The sequence below is a fragment of the Sinocyclocheilus rhinocerous genome, unplaced genomic scaffold (assembly GCF_001515625.1).
Source record: "Sinocyclocheilus rhinocerous isolate Xijiao unplaced genomic scaffold, SAMN03320098_v1.1 scaffold781, whole genome shotgun sequence".
Lineage (NCBI taxonomy): Eukaryota > Metazoa > Chordata > Actinopteri > Cypriniformes > Cyprinidae > Sinocyclocheilus > Sinocyclocheilus rhinocerous.
In genome coordinates, this window is record NW_015658395.1 from 615,114 (window position 1) to 630,807 (window position 15,694).

Consider the following 15,694-nt stretch of genomic DNA (forward strand, 5'->3'; position numbering starts at 1 on the left):
TATTAGTAATACTAAAATAGCACACAAAATGTCATGTGTTTGACCTGTAATATAAACATACTGTATATTTATTTTAGATTTTTTTTTTTTTTATAAATCCACCCCGAGAAATATTCGCTAGTAAAAAAGTGTGACAAATCTTACCTATAATGTTTACAACTGACAAAATTATGTTGATTTTTGGACATTTTCTTGTCATTAGACTTTGTGGACCACTGCTAGTATGCCAGTTGGGAACTGACTTTACACAGCAATCACAAAACTAAATAAAGTATAAAAAAAAAAATCACCTTGAGTTCAGCTGGTCATATGCATATGTCATGTAATTTCATATGCATATGTAATGTCATATGCAAAAATGCCTAGGAAAAGTTGCTTGTATTGTACATTTTGTGGCTGCATGTCTAAACGTCCTAGTACAGATCTGAGTATCTGTTTATATAGCCTCAGAAACAAACATTCCAGTGTCCAGAAGCTCCACTGACTGTACACTAAGTCAACGACTGGATGTCCAGCGTACATATTCAACAATCAATTGAGGTATTCAGTAATGGGCTCGTGAGAAACACGCAAATGCAGCTGTGTCCAGTTAGCTTTCTGGAGCTCTGTTGGATGCATGGACAATCATCAGAAGTCTCCGCCTCCTGCGCGTGTGATGGCTTCTCAGGTCTGTCCAGTCCTCAGTGCGTTGGGTTCTCTGAGCTCCCTGAGTTCTCAGGGGCTGGCTGTAGGGCTGGGTTACACCTCTCTCATTCCTCCCCTCAGGTCCCTGCCACTGTGTTTTTCTTCCCTGTCCTGGGCAGCGCGCACACTCACATACACACACCTTTCTTTTCCCTGGATCCACCAACCTGGGCTGAGAAGCCAGGAGAGAGGGTGGCAAGGTTTGGAGGAACCGCTGGGACGATTGGTTTTTGAATAGCGATTCTTCACCATGGATAGATTCTTCATCATCTTCAGAAGCCTGGTCCTGTTGCAGGTGCTCTGCTTGGCCTTATCACAAGTGGTGAGTTTGGCTGCGGTTATCTACTTTTTCTTGGTGCTGGATGATCTTGAGAATGAGATCATGCATCTGGGAGAACATTTTATGGATTGAGATGTGATTCAATGTGGATTGGACTGGATTGCCAGTCAAAATGCCAATAGATAAAGTTCATTTTGATGGAATTCGTGTAATTGGTTCAATAGTTTGGTAGATTACCTTTTGATCCTCAAAGTTGCAAGACTTTTGAGTTTTTCTGATCTTCTGAAAGTTTACCCAAGTGGATAATATTGATTTCTACAACATGCAGATACAAGAGGCCTGGTATTTAGCAATAGACTATCTTCAGTCAGTGTTATCTTTTGATTCTGAACGCTTAAACGATTCAGTTCAGTAAATGAAATGAATAAATGGAAAGCTGCTGAATAACATATGAAGCTGAAAGTGAACATGAGACAGATAAACAGAGAGAGGAGAAGGTAGAAAAGGAGAGACTACAATGAGGCCATTGAAAATACCAGAAGCTGCTATTCAAACAGACAGAACCTGAAACTGTTCTCAGCAGAATAACACATACTTGTCAGATTTAGAAGGACCACCTCAGCCCAATGCTTGCATGCAGCTCATATGAATAAAATGCAATAGATTAAATGAATGTGCATTCATTTTGAGTCTACCACCTTATCAAATAATGCATTGAAAAACAGATGTATCTTTGATGCTGAATGGGGGAGGGTCTGTGTAAACATTCCCAGCCTCTCTTTTCCCACCCCGGATACCCTGATTGCACAGCCTCTGCTTTTCATTTATTTTTCATCATAAACCTTGTTCTGTCTATCAAATTTGAGCATGTAAATATGTCTGAGGCAGTGTTCTTATCGTTAACTAAAACTAATAAAAGTCTTTTTGAGTAATTGAAATAAAGCTGAAATGAAATAAAACCTTCACTTAATAAAACCTAAACAAAAATGTAAAAAAATGTGGCCTAAGCAACTAAGACTAACTGAAACGAAAAACTAAGACTAACTAAAAAAAATCACGTAAACAAAAGCATGCAAAAAATTACTCAAAACTTAAATTAAAAAGCTAATATATCAAAATATTAATAAATACTATTATAGTATTATAAATAATAGTACAATAATACTAGTCTGAGGTCACAACAAGCATTATCAAACAATATAGGCTGTATTTGTTTGTTTATTATCCACACTAAGACTTGCATGCTAGAGGAATTGACCTAATTATGTAAATTGCCAGAAATGCAGCTAATTACCATATGAATATGAATTAATAATATGACAACATGAATTAATTCTTAACATAACATTTTAGAATAAATTGCATACATTTGGCTAGTTATGTGGAAGTTAAATATAGAATGCTGTTTAGAAGCATCTGTCAGTGCATATCAGTAAACAGCCTTTAGTAAGGATTAAACTGAAACTGTATTAATGTGTTTTATTTTAGACCGGTCCACCCGGACAGCAGGGCCCCACTGGTCCCCCTGGCCCCGCTGGAACTCCTGGTGCCGACGGCATTGATGTGAGTATTGGAGCCGCCTGGCTGCACCACAGGTTGAGCTGGTACAAAGACAGGCATTGTGGTATTCATCTGCACTACCAAAATCTTGCCAACAGAGAGCGCAAGAAATACAAATAATCACACAAAAAGGTTCTGTTAGAGGTTGCCTCTTTCCCATACTGAGAGAGTGCTACTAGATGTTGGTTATTTGATACAGTTGTGGCCTAGGCTGGATCCAGTATAAAGACACTCAGCAGGATAAACAGGCCTGACTGATCCATTGCATATCAAAAACAGAAAGAGGATCCCCATGTTCCTCCATAAGCTCTATTATTTCAGGATATTTAGATTTTGTGGTCATAAATAGTGATAAATGCATACATATATTCATCAACACATTCTTATAGTGGTTATTGTATATAGAATTCTGACACAAACTCAAAATTAGTGCTGTCAAACGATTAATCGCGATTAATCGCATCCAAAATAAGTTTTTGTTTATATGTGTAATGTGTATATTTATTATGTATATATAAATACAAACACATGCATGTATATATTTAAAAATATATGTTATGTTTATATATTATATATATTTATGTATAATATAAAATATGAGAATATAAATATATAAATGTATATACATGTAAATATATATATAAAAAAAAACATACTCTATGTGTGTGTGTTTATATATACATAATAAATATACACAGTACACATACATATATTATGTAAACAAAAACGTTTATTTTGGATGCGATTAATCGTTTGACAGCACTGCTCAAAATACTGTAAATCTGACCTTATAAAGAGGTCAGGGTGGAGAAGAAGCTTGTTTGTTGGTGGAGTTATATGTATCATTTTTTTTTACATTTTATTTTTACATATTTCTTTGACATATTAATAGCATATACAGTAGTCAACATTTGAACTGGATCCAAACCTTTCATCAAAGTTGTCCTAAAACCTAAAACCAAAATGCGTTCTTGTCTTAGGACAACTTTGATGAACTTTTTTGATCCACTTCAAATGTTGACTACTATAGACCTATGCTAACATGCTACATTTAGCAGAGGCCATGAGAATTTATTATTATTTTGCTGTTAGTGATTTGTCCCCATATTTTATATTGGCACTGTCTGCTCTCTCCCAGTTCTCATTGCTCATGTTTTTTCTCCGATTTACAGGGTGAAAAGGGTCCTCCTGGACCTCCTGGACCAGCAGTAAGTAGTAACCACAGCTGATATTTATATATTTACACTACCATTCAGAAGTCATACTCAAATAACCGAGTGTTTGTCATGTGTGAACCACTTTACAGGGTCAAAAGGGAGAGTCAGGTGAGTCTGGTCCTGATGGATCTCCAGGGGAGGATGGCATTGATGTAAGTGACACCTACAATTAATGAATTACAGTTATGGACTTTCATGAGGTTATAGATCAGTCATAATTTAGTTGGGGTGAAAAAACAATTTCTTCCTAAGATTGTCATTTGGAGGTGAATAATTATGCACATTTCAGCCTCCTCGAATTCTCATTTAATTAAAAACAAAGCAAAACTTGAATTATTCAACATTTTGAATAATTACATTTGTTTTATAATGAACAATGGCATTTGAAATCATGTTCTGGTGAAGGTTATTCACACCTCCACTCTGAAGGGCTGGCATGAGACTGAGAAAGGAAATGTTAGTCCTAGACTTTCTCAGTCACATGCTAGGAAGCAAACATTCCTAATAGGATTTTTTTTGGTTAATCTGCTCTGGAATGCCAATCCCTGTTTTTTTTTTCTCCCACTAGATTGTGAATCTGAGGAACTATCTATGTATTTTTAAAATGTTTTGGTACGGAATGAGAATATGCACATGGATCTTCACATATTACTGTAAAGGTTCTGCTTATAAATGACTCTTCTCATCACCTTAGAGGTGTTAACATGACCCAGTGAATGATTCCGTATAAATAATTACTGCCCGAGTATGATTCAGAAGGCTTGTTTTTCTCTGTCTCCAGGGTTTGATTGGGGCTAAGGGTGAGAGGGGCCCTCGTGGTAATCCTGGACCAAAGGTCAGGAAATAATATTTTCTTTTCTTTATGGATGCAGAGTGCACACATTGTATATTCATGCGGATCATCATTTGGCCAACAAACATACATAACTTATCAGTTAATGTTTAACAAATGATAATAGAGGACAACATTCGAAAACAATATTATGAATATCATGTCTGCATATTGAGAATATTATGAATAACATATAATCTTTTCATTGTCATTGTTTTTCTAAAAGTGTATTAAGAATGGAATGCATCTAATTTCACATTATGTTTTATTGATTTTCACAGGGTCAGCCAGGGCCTGGTGGATCACAAGGGCGACCGGTAAGTATAAAAAATATGTTATGAATTTGTTGAACAAAAGATAATGGTGTAAGACCACCACGTGCAGTTACTCCTGCTGTTCAACAGTTGATGTTGTAGTACAAAAATAGCAAAATTTGAGTATTTCTATAGATGCAATATACTGTATTCCAGTATTAATGGACTATATTCAAGATCTGTTGCTAATAATGTTTTCTTTTTACCTTCAGGGACCTGGACTGCCTGGACTTCCTGTAAGTAACCCAGTTCATAATCTATTTTTCTTCCTTAATTTGCTTCCTTTGCCTTTCCTTCCTATTGCACTTCTTTTATTTAGGGCCCAAGCACTGATGGCTGGTTATATAAAACCAAATTGATTTGTTTTTCTCCCATGCTGTTTCAGTGAGAATGATTGGTGCACTTTATCTGTTTGCTTAAAAACATTTTGCATCTACTAAAGGCTTTTGCAGGGCAATCATTACAAAACCTTTTGAATCCTTATAAGATCTTAGCCCACTGAGGTTTTGTCTGTTCTTAGATACGACAGCATACCCTTATTAGTGTATTAGATGAATAAACAAGTATCTCATTTCACTGTTCATTATCTCATTACAGGGAGCAGCAGGCCCCATTGGGCTTCCTGGACAAATTGGGACTACTGGGCCAAAGGTGGGTCTCACTCAAATATATTTTCATAATAACATGACAGTATATAAATCTTTCATGGTTAAGAATGCTGTTCATACTTAACCTTAGTTACTAGCTAAGACTGTAGTTTTGGATATTTTTAATTGTAAAAAAAATGGGCAAAATTTCCCTCAGCAAACCATTGTAATTAAAAGGATCACTGAATTGATGCCTCCTTGCACTCAAACCTCTCATCCCATAGGGTGACATGGGAAGTCCTGGAGCTCCAGGATTAACCGGACCTCCAGGAAAGCCAGTAAGTCACAGAATGTTTCGTTTACTTCACTTTGAAATGTAGTCTTCTCAAGTCAAACCACAAAATCCAATTCTCTGTATAAAGCTGTAGGGCTGATAATAAATCAGCGTCAGGACAGTGTAAAATGACATCTCATCTCATAACTTCTGCAATTCTGGGCGTACGTTTTATTTCATTTTCTGCTTTATTTCATTTCATTTGAAGGCATCCATTTGGGATCTGCTTCAGAACCATATTACTTCATAATAAACTCTCCAAACATAGCTTTTTCTTCCCAGGCACCTGCATTTATATAATCTTTCTCAGTTTTCCTTATCTAATTTTTTTGTGTCATTTTCAGGGTCCACCAGGAAAGTTTTTGGGTGTAGAGGAAGGCAGTGCTGACTTCCAGGTAAGCTGATAGTTTCACTCCCAAACTAGGATGTGTCGCAGCTGAATTCCAAAGTATATTTCTGGAAAAGAAAAGAAAAGAAAAGAAAAACAAATATTAAAGCCTTAAGTAACCCACATTAGCCAGCTTGAAAAAGAATTCTAACATTTGATTTCATGCAATAAATAAATAAATAAATAAATAATAGTATTTGGAGATACAATTTTATAAGGGAATAAATCATCTGCACATGATTAAACAGCAGCATTGTACAAATTTGCAAACTGTAGGACTACCAAATAAAACTATTGAAAATAACTTCTTAATGCATTTTAATTAGTCTTTTTCACTTGTTATTTTTTCCCAGTAAAAATAAATTTGAAAAAAAAAAAAAAATCCTTGAAATCCCTCAAATCGTTTTACTTTTTTCCAGTAAAAACATATAAACATCCTTAAAATAAGATGCATTTACTTATGAACATGTTAAGATGATAATAAAAATCCATAAAACAATACGATGCTTTTACTTCTGAATATGATAGGATGATAATATTTCTATATATTTTAATATTTCATATTTATAGTATTTTTTTCCCTGAAAAAAAGGGGAGAACAATTCTTAAACTTTTTTTATGCATAAAGTATAAAACACAATATACAGTATAATAAGTTTGGATTAAGTTTGAAAATATTATTTAAAAAAAAAACATTTGTTGAGAATGTGGTTGTAAAGTTGATAAAAAAATAAATAAATCAGTCCTACACTGTTTATTACTTATCTTCCAAACTGCTCATATTTATTCATTAAATCCTTCTACTTGGCTTTCTTTTTATATTTGTCCTCTCAGAACCAGCCCTTCTCTGTATTTGGTTTCTCTCAGAGTTTGCCCTGTTAGACCTTACACACCCCTTATTGATCTCAGTGTTCATAGATTTTCCTAATGAGCTTCATTAAATGGGTGCCATCAAAGGCTTCTGCCCATTAGCACCTCTCTGGATCAAGAAGGAGAGTGGGTACCAGGGCTGTGATCTGCAGCCAGTCTGCCAGGAGTCCGTTTCCTGGGGGATCACGTGGCAGTCTGGTTGACTGCTTCTCCTCTGGCCTGTAGCGCCCAGCTGGAGCCCTGTTCTGTCTGGATCAATCCTTATCATCCATTTACTGTAATTAGAGGGCCGGTGGTCTGAGATCTAGTAAAAAAAAAAAAAATCCAAGGACTTTTTCACTCAGCTAAACAGATCTGACAGTGATTGTTTAGCCTGTGTGATCTGGAATGTTGCACTTTTTTAATCCGATGTTGCTGATTTGTGTTCTAGTGTCCAACCAACTGTCCACCTGGGCCGAAAGGTCCTCAGGGCCTACAGGGAGTGAAGGTCAGTAATTTAACATTTTATATTTTTCTCAAATTTCTTTGTTGTGAATTAATGTGACTCAAGCCTATGGTTAAAGGTCATTTCAAAGGCCTGCAACCACTTTCCCCATGACTGCATTCACAAAATAGGCAAAAAATAAATAAATAAATAAAGATTAAAATGTTACTTAAGCAAGTTCTTCCATTATGACTGCACAAGTGTTTTGCATCATAGTTGTGTACATGAAATAATGGATTGACCAATCAGCATTTCTAAAACATTTCACAAAATGGCAGAATTTAATGACTCATCATGCAATTATTTTTCTCACAGGGACATAAAGGTCGCGCTGGGGTATTGGGAGATCCAGGAAGCATCGGAAAAGTGGTATGTTTTTCTTTATGATGATGTTTGTAATAATAATAATAATAATAATAATAATAATTACACTTTACAATAATTTTCCATTTCATAATATTGCTTAACTACACTAGCTAACATGAACTAACAATATGCTTCTAATGCATTAATCCTAATGCAATTTTAACATTAACTAATACATTATTAAAAACAAAAGTTGTATTGGTTAATATTGCTTAATGAACCTGAGTTAGCATTAACAAACAATGAAAATGTATAGTCTTATTAAATAAAATTAACAAAGATTAAGAAATACTGTAACAAATCAAATGCTCATTGTTGGTTATTATTAGTCAATACATTAACTGATGTTAACTAATGGAACCTTATTGTAAATTGTTACCACAACATAATTATTATTAATAATAATAATAATAATAATATGTAAATTAAAAATGTTAATTTGAACATCCTTTTGTTATTTTGTTGGCCTGACTTCATACTAAACATTGTGATTGTTCTATTCTTGTAATAGCCATGCACAGAGAACGTCTCGGTTACATGTGTAACCCTTGTTCCCTGAAGGAGGGAACGGAGACGTCACGTCGGGACCGACGAATGGGAATCTTGCCAGAGAGACCAATCCACTTTGAGTGTAACTAAATGAGCCAATGGACATTGGCATGCGGAATTCGCATCTGGCTGCCACACCCTGCAGCGCGGGTATAAGAGGCAGCAGGTGCACCACATTCATTCATGTTTTCGCTGAGGAGCTGAGCCGGTGACCTGGCAGCTCAGCAGTGGTACAGCAACTGTGGCGACGGGATGTGGCGTCTCCGTTCCCTCCTTCAGGGAACAAGGGTTACACATGTAACCGAGACATTCCCTTTCAGTCAGTCACTCTCGACATCACGTCGGGACAGATGAATGGGAATCCCTACCAACGTGCCACAGGTATTGTCCCCTTCAGTGCCCTGTGTAGGCCTCCTGAATCTTCCTATAAGGCAGACGATAGGACCGTGCTCTACACAGAGAAGGTCGACTACTGCTGTTCCTCGAGCAACCCAAACAGTAGGACTTGGATAACACTGGGAAAGCGTGCCCTTCCTACTTGGAAGAGGCATGCTGTGGAGTCACCTCCTCCCAGAGGGGGGTGAGTGACATTTACTCATGTGGAGTAACCCAAAAGGGTCCTATTGCACATGGAAGTCTCTGAGAATGGCTCAGGCTGCATCATCTAGAGACGGCAGAGCATAGCCTGCCAGGGGAAACACGGCCCTAGTAACTGTACCGTGGACATACACATATGGGATCCCAACAGGGTCACTCATATGGGCACTAGCCTCACACCAGGTTTCAGGAATTCATTGGATGAAAGGCCTGGCGCTGGACGCTCCACCACGTCCGGCCTCCGGAGTGCTGGATGACACGACAGGGTTTGCCTGGTTAGGGAACTCTCTGGAGAACTAGGCGTTATGGATGCCGCAAGCTGACTCTGAACCGGGCCTCTCAGTGCCACTACTCGTTTGAGGTGAGAACACAAGAGGAAACCGGTTAGGAGTCGCTCAGCCCACAGCTCTACAAATATCTGCTTGCGAGGCACCACGAGCCAGCGCACAAGATGATGCGACACCCCTAGTGGAGTGAGCATGCAGCCTGAGTGGGCAGGGCACACCTTGTGCCTCATAGGCCAAGGTGATGGCATCCACTATCCAGTGGGCCATCCTCTGCTTGGAGACAGCTTTCCCCTTCTGCTGTTCTCCGTAACAGACAAAGAGCTACTCTGAGGTCCTAAAGCTCTGAGTTCTATCCACGTACTGTCGCAGTGCACATACAGGACAGAGCAAAGCTAGGGCTAGGTCTGCCTCCTCCAGGGGCAGTACTTGCAGGTTCACCACCTGGTCCCTGAAGGGAGTGGTAGGAACCTTTGGCACGTAGCTGGGCTGGGGTCTCAGTGTTGCACTGGAGCCAGCCGGCCCAAACTCAAGGCACGATTTGTTGACCGAAAATGCCTGCAGGTCCCCCACCCTCTTGATCGAGGCCAATGCAGTCAGGAGTAGGGTTTTCATGGAGAGAAACTTCAACTCGCGATGCTGTCGCGAGGAGCATGAGTTCCGGGAAGCAGGTCCTGTTGGGCCAATATGGAGCCTCTAACAAGACCTGCTCCTCGTCCTCCCTGATCTTGCACAGCATCTGTGTGAGTAGGCTCACTGGGGGGAACGCATATTTGAGCAGGCCACGGGGCCAGCTGTGTGCCAGTGCATCCATGCCGAGCATTGCCTCGGTGAGGGAGTAGAACCACTGGCAGTGGGTGGTTTCTGGAGATGCAAACAGGTCTACCTGAGCAACTTCGAACCGTCTCCAGATCAGCTGAACCACCTGGGGGTGGAGTCTCCACTCCCCTGGAAGTGCCGCTCAAGACAGCTTGTCAGCTGCCCGATTGAACACTCCTGGGATGTGGATGGCACAAAGGGACCTCAGATGCTTCTGACTCCAGAGGAGGAGGTGGCGGGCGAGTTGCGACATGCAACGGGAGCACAAACCGCCTTGCCGGATGATATACGCAACGGTCGCAGTATTGTCTGGTTGATCGAATCCAGCTCCATTCCGAGAAAAGAGATCCTCTGTGTTGGCACGAGTTTGCTCTTTTCCCAGTTGACCCGAAGACCCAACTGGTTGAGGTGTCTGAGCACCACGTCCCTGTGTGCACACAACTGATCGTGAGACTGTGTGAGTATGAGCCAAGATTGGTCGTAACCCACCGCTCTTCTTTGGCACAATGACGTAAGGGCTGTAAAACCCCGTCCTCATATCGGCTGGAGGGACTGGCTCTATTGTGTCCTTTGCCAGCAGGACTGCGATTTCCGCACACAAGACAGGGGCATCGACAGCTTTTACTGATGTGAACCGGATGCCCCTGAACTTGGGGGGACTCCAGGTGAATTGAATCGCGTAGCCCGAGTCTGATGGTCCGCAGGAGCCACCGAGATGGCTGGGGAGCGCTAACCAGGCTCAGAGAGACCGTGCCAGTGGAACCAACGGAGCCACCGACGTACCCGCAGTGGGGCAGCGGCCCGGCCCGGCCCGGCCTGGCCCGGGACCTGTGACGGCCATGCCTATGACGGCAGAGGGCGGGGTCTGGGTGTGAAGTGTAACACTCACCTGATCCCTCCTCGTGAGAGGGGGAACGCAGGGCCCCGGCTTGAGGCTTGTAACAGTCTGGCGTGTGACGGCATGAAGCCGTCTTGAGTGTCACAGCACCTACCTGGTTCCACGAATGGGCAGAGTGAGTGCTCTTGGGCGAAAGAGGAGGAGAGAAGTGATCCTGTGATGCACAGCCCACCACTCTCCTCCTCTTCGGACCCAGAAACTGAGGAAACTGCTCTCTTTCTGAAGTTTTGGGTACCGCTGGCTGCTGGGCCAGCGGCGGAACACAAACAAAACGAAAAAAAAAAAAGATTCTCCACCCGGCCCTCCTCCGGACTGTACTTGCGATTGCGGCCAGGTTTGGCAGGGGCCTGGACGGGCTGGGCTGTGGCTGGAGTAGAAGCAGCAGGTTTTCTCCGGCGCATGATGTGCTTGATCACCTCAGTCTGCTTTTTGCGCCGTCGAGAACTGCTAGGGTAGAAAAGGCCGGTCTGTGATATGGGAGCATTCAAGAATTGCACCTTATCATGCTCCTTCATATCGGTCAGACACAGCCATAGATGGCGCTCCTGGACCACCAAGGTGGACATCGCATGACCCAGAGACTGTGTGGCTACCTTCGTCGCTCGGAGCGCGAGGTCCGTCTCAGTACTCAGTTCATGTAAAACCGCCAAGTCATGACCACCCTCGTGCAGGGCCCTCAGGGCTTTGGCATGATGAACCTGCAATAACGCCATGGCGTGAAGGGTAGAGGCCGCTTCCCCACAAGCTCTGTAAGCACTGCCAGTTAGACCTGACGAATACTTACAGACCCGTGAGGGGAGACATGGGTCACCCCGCAGAGTGGTAGCGGCCGTGGGACACAGTTGCATGGCCACAGACCGCTCCACTGAGGGAACGCCAGTATACCCCAAAGCGGCCCCGCCATCGAGGGTGGTGAGGGAGGAGGAGCTGCACGATTTGTTTCTGGCAGTAAAAGGTGCCTTCCACGATCTCGTGAGCTCGTCATGCACTTCCGGGAAGAATGGCACCGGTGGAGGGCGCTGAGAGTTCTCAGCGCGACCCCCACTGACGAACCACTCATCCAGCCTCGAAGGATCGGGATGCGGTGGAGGATTCCACACGAGCCCGACATTCTCGACGGCCAGGGAAAGCATAGCCGTCATCTCTGGGTCTGACTCTGGCAACGCCACTCTCCCCGAAGGGGGCAACGCAGCCTAGTCGTCATCCCTGGAGAGAGAGAGAGCTCGCCCTCCGATGCAGCGATCGACATCTGGTCATCAGGGGGAGCACTGAAGGATACGGGCGGTACACTCTGTCCTGCAAAGGGCCCAGCGCGCACCTCCGGCAGCTCCACCGGCTGCGGAGCACTTGAGGGGTGAGGAACTTCTTCGGGGGAAGCCCTCACCATGATCCTCAAATCACCTCTGACTCCACTGGAAGCAGCGACACCCTGGGTGCCGGGACGAACGCTGGATCACGGCAGAGGCAGAAGGACTCCGCCACGTTTGATGTAGCGGAGTCTTTTATGCAACTCCGAGATGGTCATGTCCCCACACAGAGAACATGCACCATCCACGAATGCTTCCTCAGTATGCTTAATGCCCAGACACGTGAGGCAGCGATCGTGACTGTCCTGAGGCGCCAGGTAACGACCACATCCAGAAACGCACGGGTGATAAGACATTTTTAAAAAGACGCAATCACCCGTGTTGCTTATTTAGGGATTGCTCTTTTAGTGCTGAAGCTCGCAGGGGAGCTGGCCACTGCACACTCCTGGTGTGGCTGTCTGCACGCCGGATGATTCCCGTGAGACCGTGACCACCACTGCTGTCTGCCGTAATGCCCGTACTCGCTTTCTGCAATCACTCGAAGAGAAGAGCAGTAGTGATGCACCACCGCTCGGCTCTTATACCCGTGCTGCGGGGTGTGGCAGCCAGATATGAATTCAGCATGCCAATGTCCATTGGCTCGTTTAGTTACACTCGAAGTGGATTGTTCTCTCTGACGATATTCCCATTCGTCAGTCCTGACATGACGTCGAGAGTGACCGACTGAAAGGGAACTAGATGGTACACTGTGTAACCACAGAGGGGCGCATGTGAGCACCTTTCTGAATGATAAAATTACATGAAATGAGTCCCCTTACAGCTTTAATCTTCATTAATCGCATATCATAGTGTGTGACATGCAGAGAACAAAAAACATACTGATTGGTTGGTAAGGTTAAATAAACAATGTTTATTATTAAGCATCCAGATCATGCTTTGAGGTGCCCCAGCATCTCTCCCCTAGCACAGCGTCTATCAGCAGTGCAGGATTGTGTGTTAATGAAGCCCCTCAAGGCATATAACTGCCTCTAATCTGAGTGTGAGTCAGAGACAGAACACATTGACCCAGATGAAAGGAAAAAGGGGGCCGGCAGGTACTGAGAAGCTACTGCGCTGTGAATTAATCAGACTTAATGAGCCCAACAAGGACATTAGAATGGACTACAGGTACAGAGCGGATTTACCCATAATGCAGAGCACGACTGTCCAAGCTCAAGTTATAAGTCTTTGGGAAGTGTTGACATTAAGATTGATTATCAAATTCAGAACTCACATATCTGAAGTGAATAACCAAAATTGTCATATATATATTAAAAATAACATTAGCAACAACAAAAAAAAAACATCAAAATGACAAACCACATAACATCCCAAAATAAAAGTAGGCAATTTTTTCTTTAGAATGGAAGTATCTGATTCATCCTTGTATTCTCATCCTTAGGGTGTAAAGGGTGAAGTGGGCATCTCCGGTGAACAAGGAATACCAGGCCCTCCAGTAATGTATTTATTTCTGTTTTGGTTTGACTTTAGATATTTTATAATTTAAGCATCTGTTGCTGTTACATCATGGCAAGTAATTGTAGCAGTACCTTTTATGAAGGTCCTATAGGAGATCACCTGTGGAATAAAATATCTGCTTCTCTCTATCACAATAACTTTAGGGTCCACAGGGTCTGAGAGGGTATCCAGGAATGGTGGGGCCCAAAGGCGAGACGGTGAGTCATAGTTTCTAAAATATTACTCGTTATCTCTTTATGGATACCCTAAATATGATTTTGACTGGTCTGAGGAGATATATAAAGGGATAAATAGCAGGTGACAGCATCACTTTTGCTACTGTTAATTGAAACTAAAACTGTTTTTTTTTTAAATAAGCTGTAATAAAATAAAATATAAATGTTACATGGAAAACTTACAGTAAAAAAAAACTTAATTAGAAATGTAACTGAAATAAAATAAGTTTAAGCTGAAGTAATAAATAAAAAAATAATAATTAAAGCTGAACAGATATATTAAAAACCACAAAATTATTAAAAATTAAAATTAAGGCTGAAATTATAAAAAATAAAAGATAATTGCATAATATCATAGTATATAAATAATATTAATAAAATAACTCAGGGGAACAGTCGATCTGTCGCAGGGTTGAAGACATGACTATAAATAATACACATTTAGCATATCTGTAACTGAGACTGGGCGGTTTTGGTCCATTAAATCTGTGGCTAACTTTATTACACAGTCTTTGTGTGTGAGACGAGACAATAATTTTGCCAGGCGGTTTTAAATATACGTGCATATAGCTTATTTTAGCTTCCCCACAGAATTGGGTTGATTTGCATGTTTTATTATATTCTGAAAAAACCCAGTGGAACATAAACAAACATTGCACAACTTCAATTGCATTTGTAGGACAGCAAATCTCCACTGACTGAATTTGTATAACTTTGTTTTACAATCTGTAAAAGCTTAAAAGTGATTCACAAACTCTGTGACAGGGACCACGTGGTTATAAAGGAATTTTAGGACCAATCGGCATCCCTGGACGCCCTGTAAGTCTGCAAGTCTTGTTTGAATACATTTCATTTTCATAACAGACAAAAAAAAAAAAAACTTAAAAATAATAATCTTACTGTGCAATGCAGGGTGAAGAGGGACCCCAAGGACCACCTGGAGAGCCTGGTGACAAGGGCGACATGGTAAGTATTAGTAATATGATTCACATCTATTCATCCCCTCATTAATTTGTCCTTCTACATGTTAATTTATCAAACTTTTGCTGTTGTTCTTGTAGGGAGGGAGTGGAATACGAGGGCCTCAGGGAGTGGTCGGAAAGAAGGGAGAGAACGTAAGTAAAAAGCTAGCTAATTTAAATGTAATTTAAAATACGTCATTTAAATTTATGCTCTTAATCTTATGATTAATGTTTATTGTCAGGGTCTTCCAGGAATTGATGGAAAAGATGGTACTCCTGGCATCCCAGGAATAAAGGTATGGATGGCCCTTTTTCAGCTCTTAAATCAATTCCCACAGCAGCCATCATTATTCAAGAAGACACATGACATATGTAAAGTATAATGCACATTTAGACAGAGTGAGCAAGTCTTCTTTCATCCTGAAGGGATTTATTTTATCAATGTCAATGACTGGTTAACTGTTCATGATCCTGCTTATTATACACCCAATTACTACTACTACTACTAAAAAAAAAAAATATATATATATATATAACTACTAATAGTAATAGTCAGGGTTATTATAGTTAACTAAAAACTTTTCACTTGAAATAAAATGTACTTTATCTGAAATAAAAGAAAATAGAAA

The 15,694-nt window shown here is 41.3% G+C and overlaps 1 protein-coding gene across 1 annotated transcript in view; it reads left to right on the forward strand.

Annotated features, from left to right (window-relative positions):
* Positions 1–698: 698 nt before the first annotated feature.
* The window catches only part of col9a2 (procollagen, type IX, alpha 2), a 25,864-nt gene continuing 10,868 nt past the window's right edge, over positions 699–15,694 (forward strand). The window contains exons 1-18 of the mRNA XM_016530419.1: positions 699–1,006; positions 2,453–2,527; positions 3,697–3,732; positions 3,831–3,893; positions 4,523–4,576; positions 4,855–4,890; positions 5,100–5,123; positions 5,485–5,538; positions 5,759–5,812; positions 6,153–6,203; positions 7,497–7,553; positions 7,866–7,919; positions 13,812–13,865; positions 14,032–14,085; positions 14,869–14,922; positions 15,016–15,069; positions 15,165–15,218; positions 15,308–15,361. Of these exons, the coding sequence (XP_016385905.1) occupies positions 935–1,006; positions 2,453–2,527; positions 3,697–3,732; positions 3,831–3,893; positions 4,523–4,576; positions 4,855–4,890; positions 5,100–5,123; positions 5,485–5,538; positions 5,759–5,812; positions 6,153–6,203; positions 7,497–7,553; positions 7,866–7,919; positions 13,812–13,865; positions 14,032–14,085; positions 14,869–14,922; positions 15,016–15,069; positions 15,165–15,218; positions 15,308–15,361 (954 nt within the window). The 5' untranslated portion in view covers positions 699–934. The remainder of the gene's footprint in view (positions 1,007–2,452; positions 2,528–3,696; positions 3,733–3,830; positions 3,894–4,522; positions 4,577–4,854; positions 4,891–5,099; positions 5,124–5,484; positions 5,539–5,758; positions 5,813–6,152; positions 6,204–7,496; positions 7,554–7,865; positions 7,920–13,811; positions 13,866–14,031; positions 14,086–14,868; positions 14,923–15,015; positions 15,070–15,164; positions 15,219–15,307; positions 15,362–15,694) is intronic.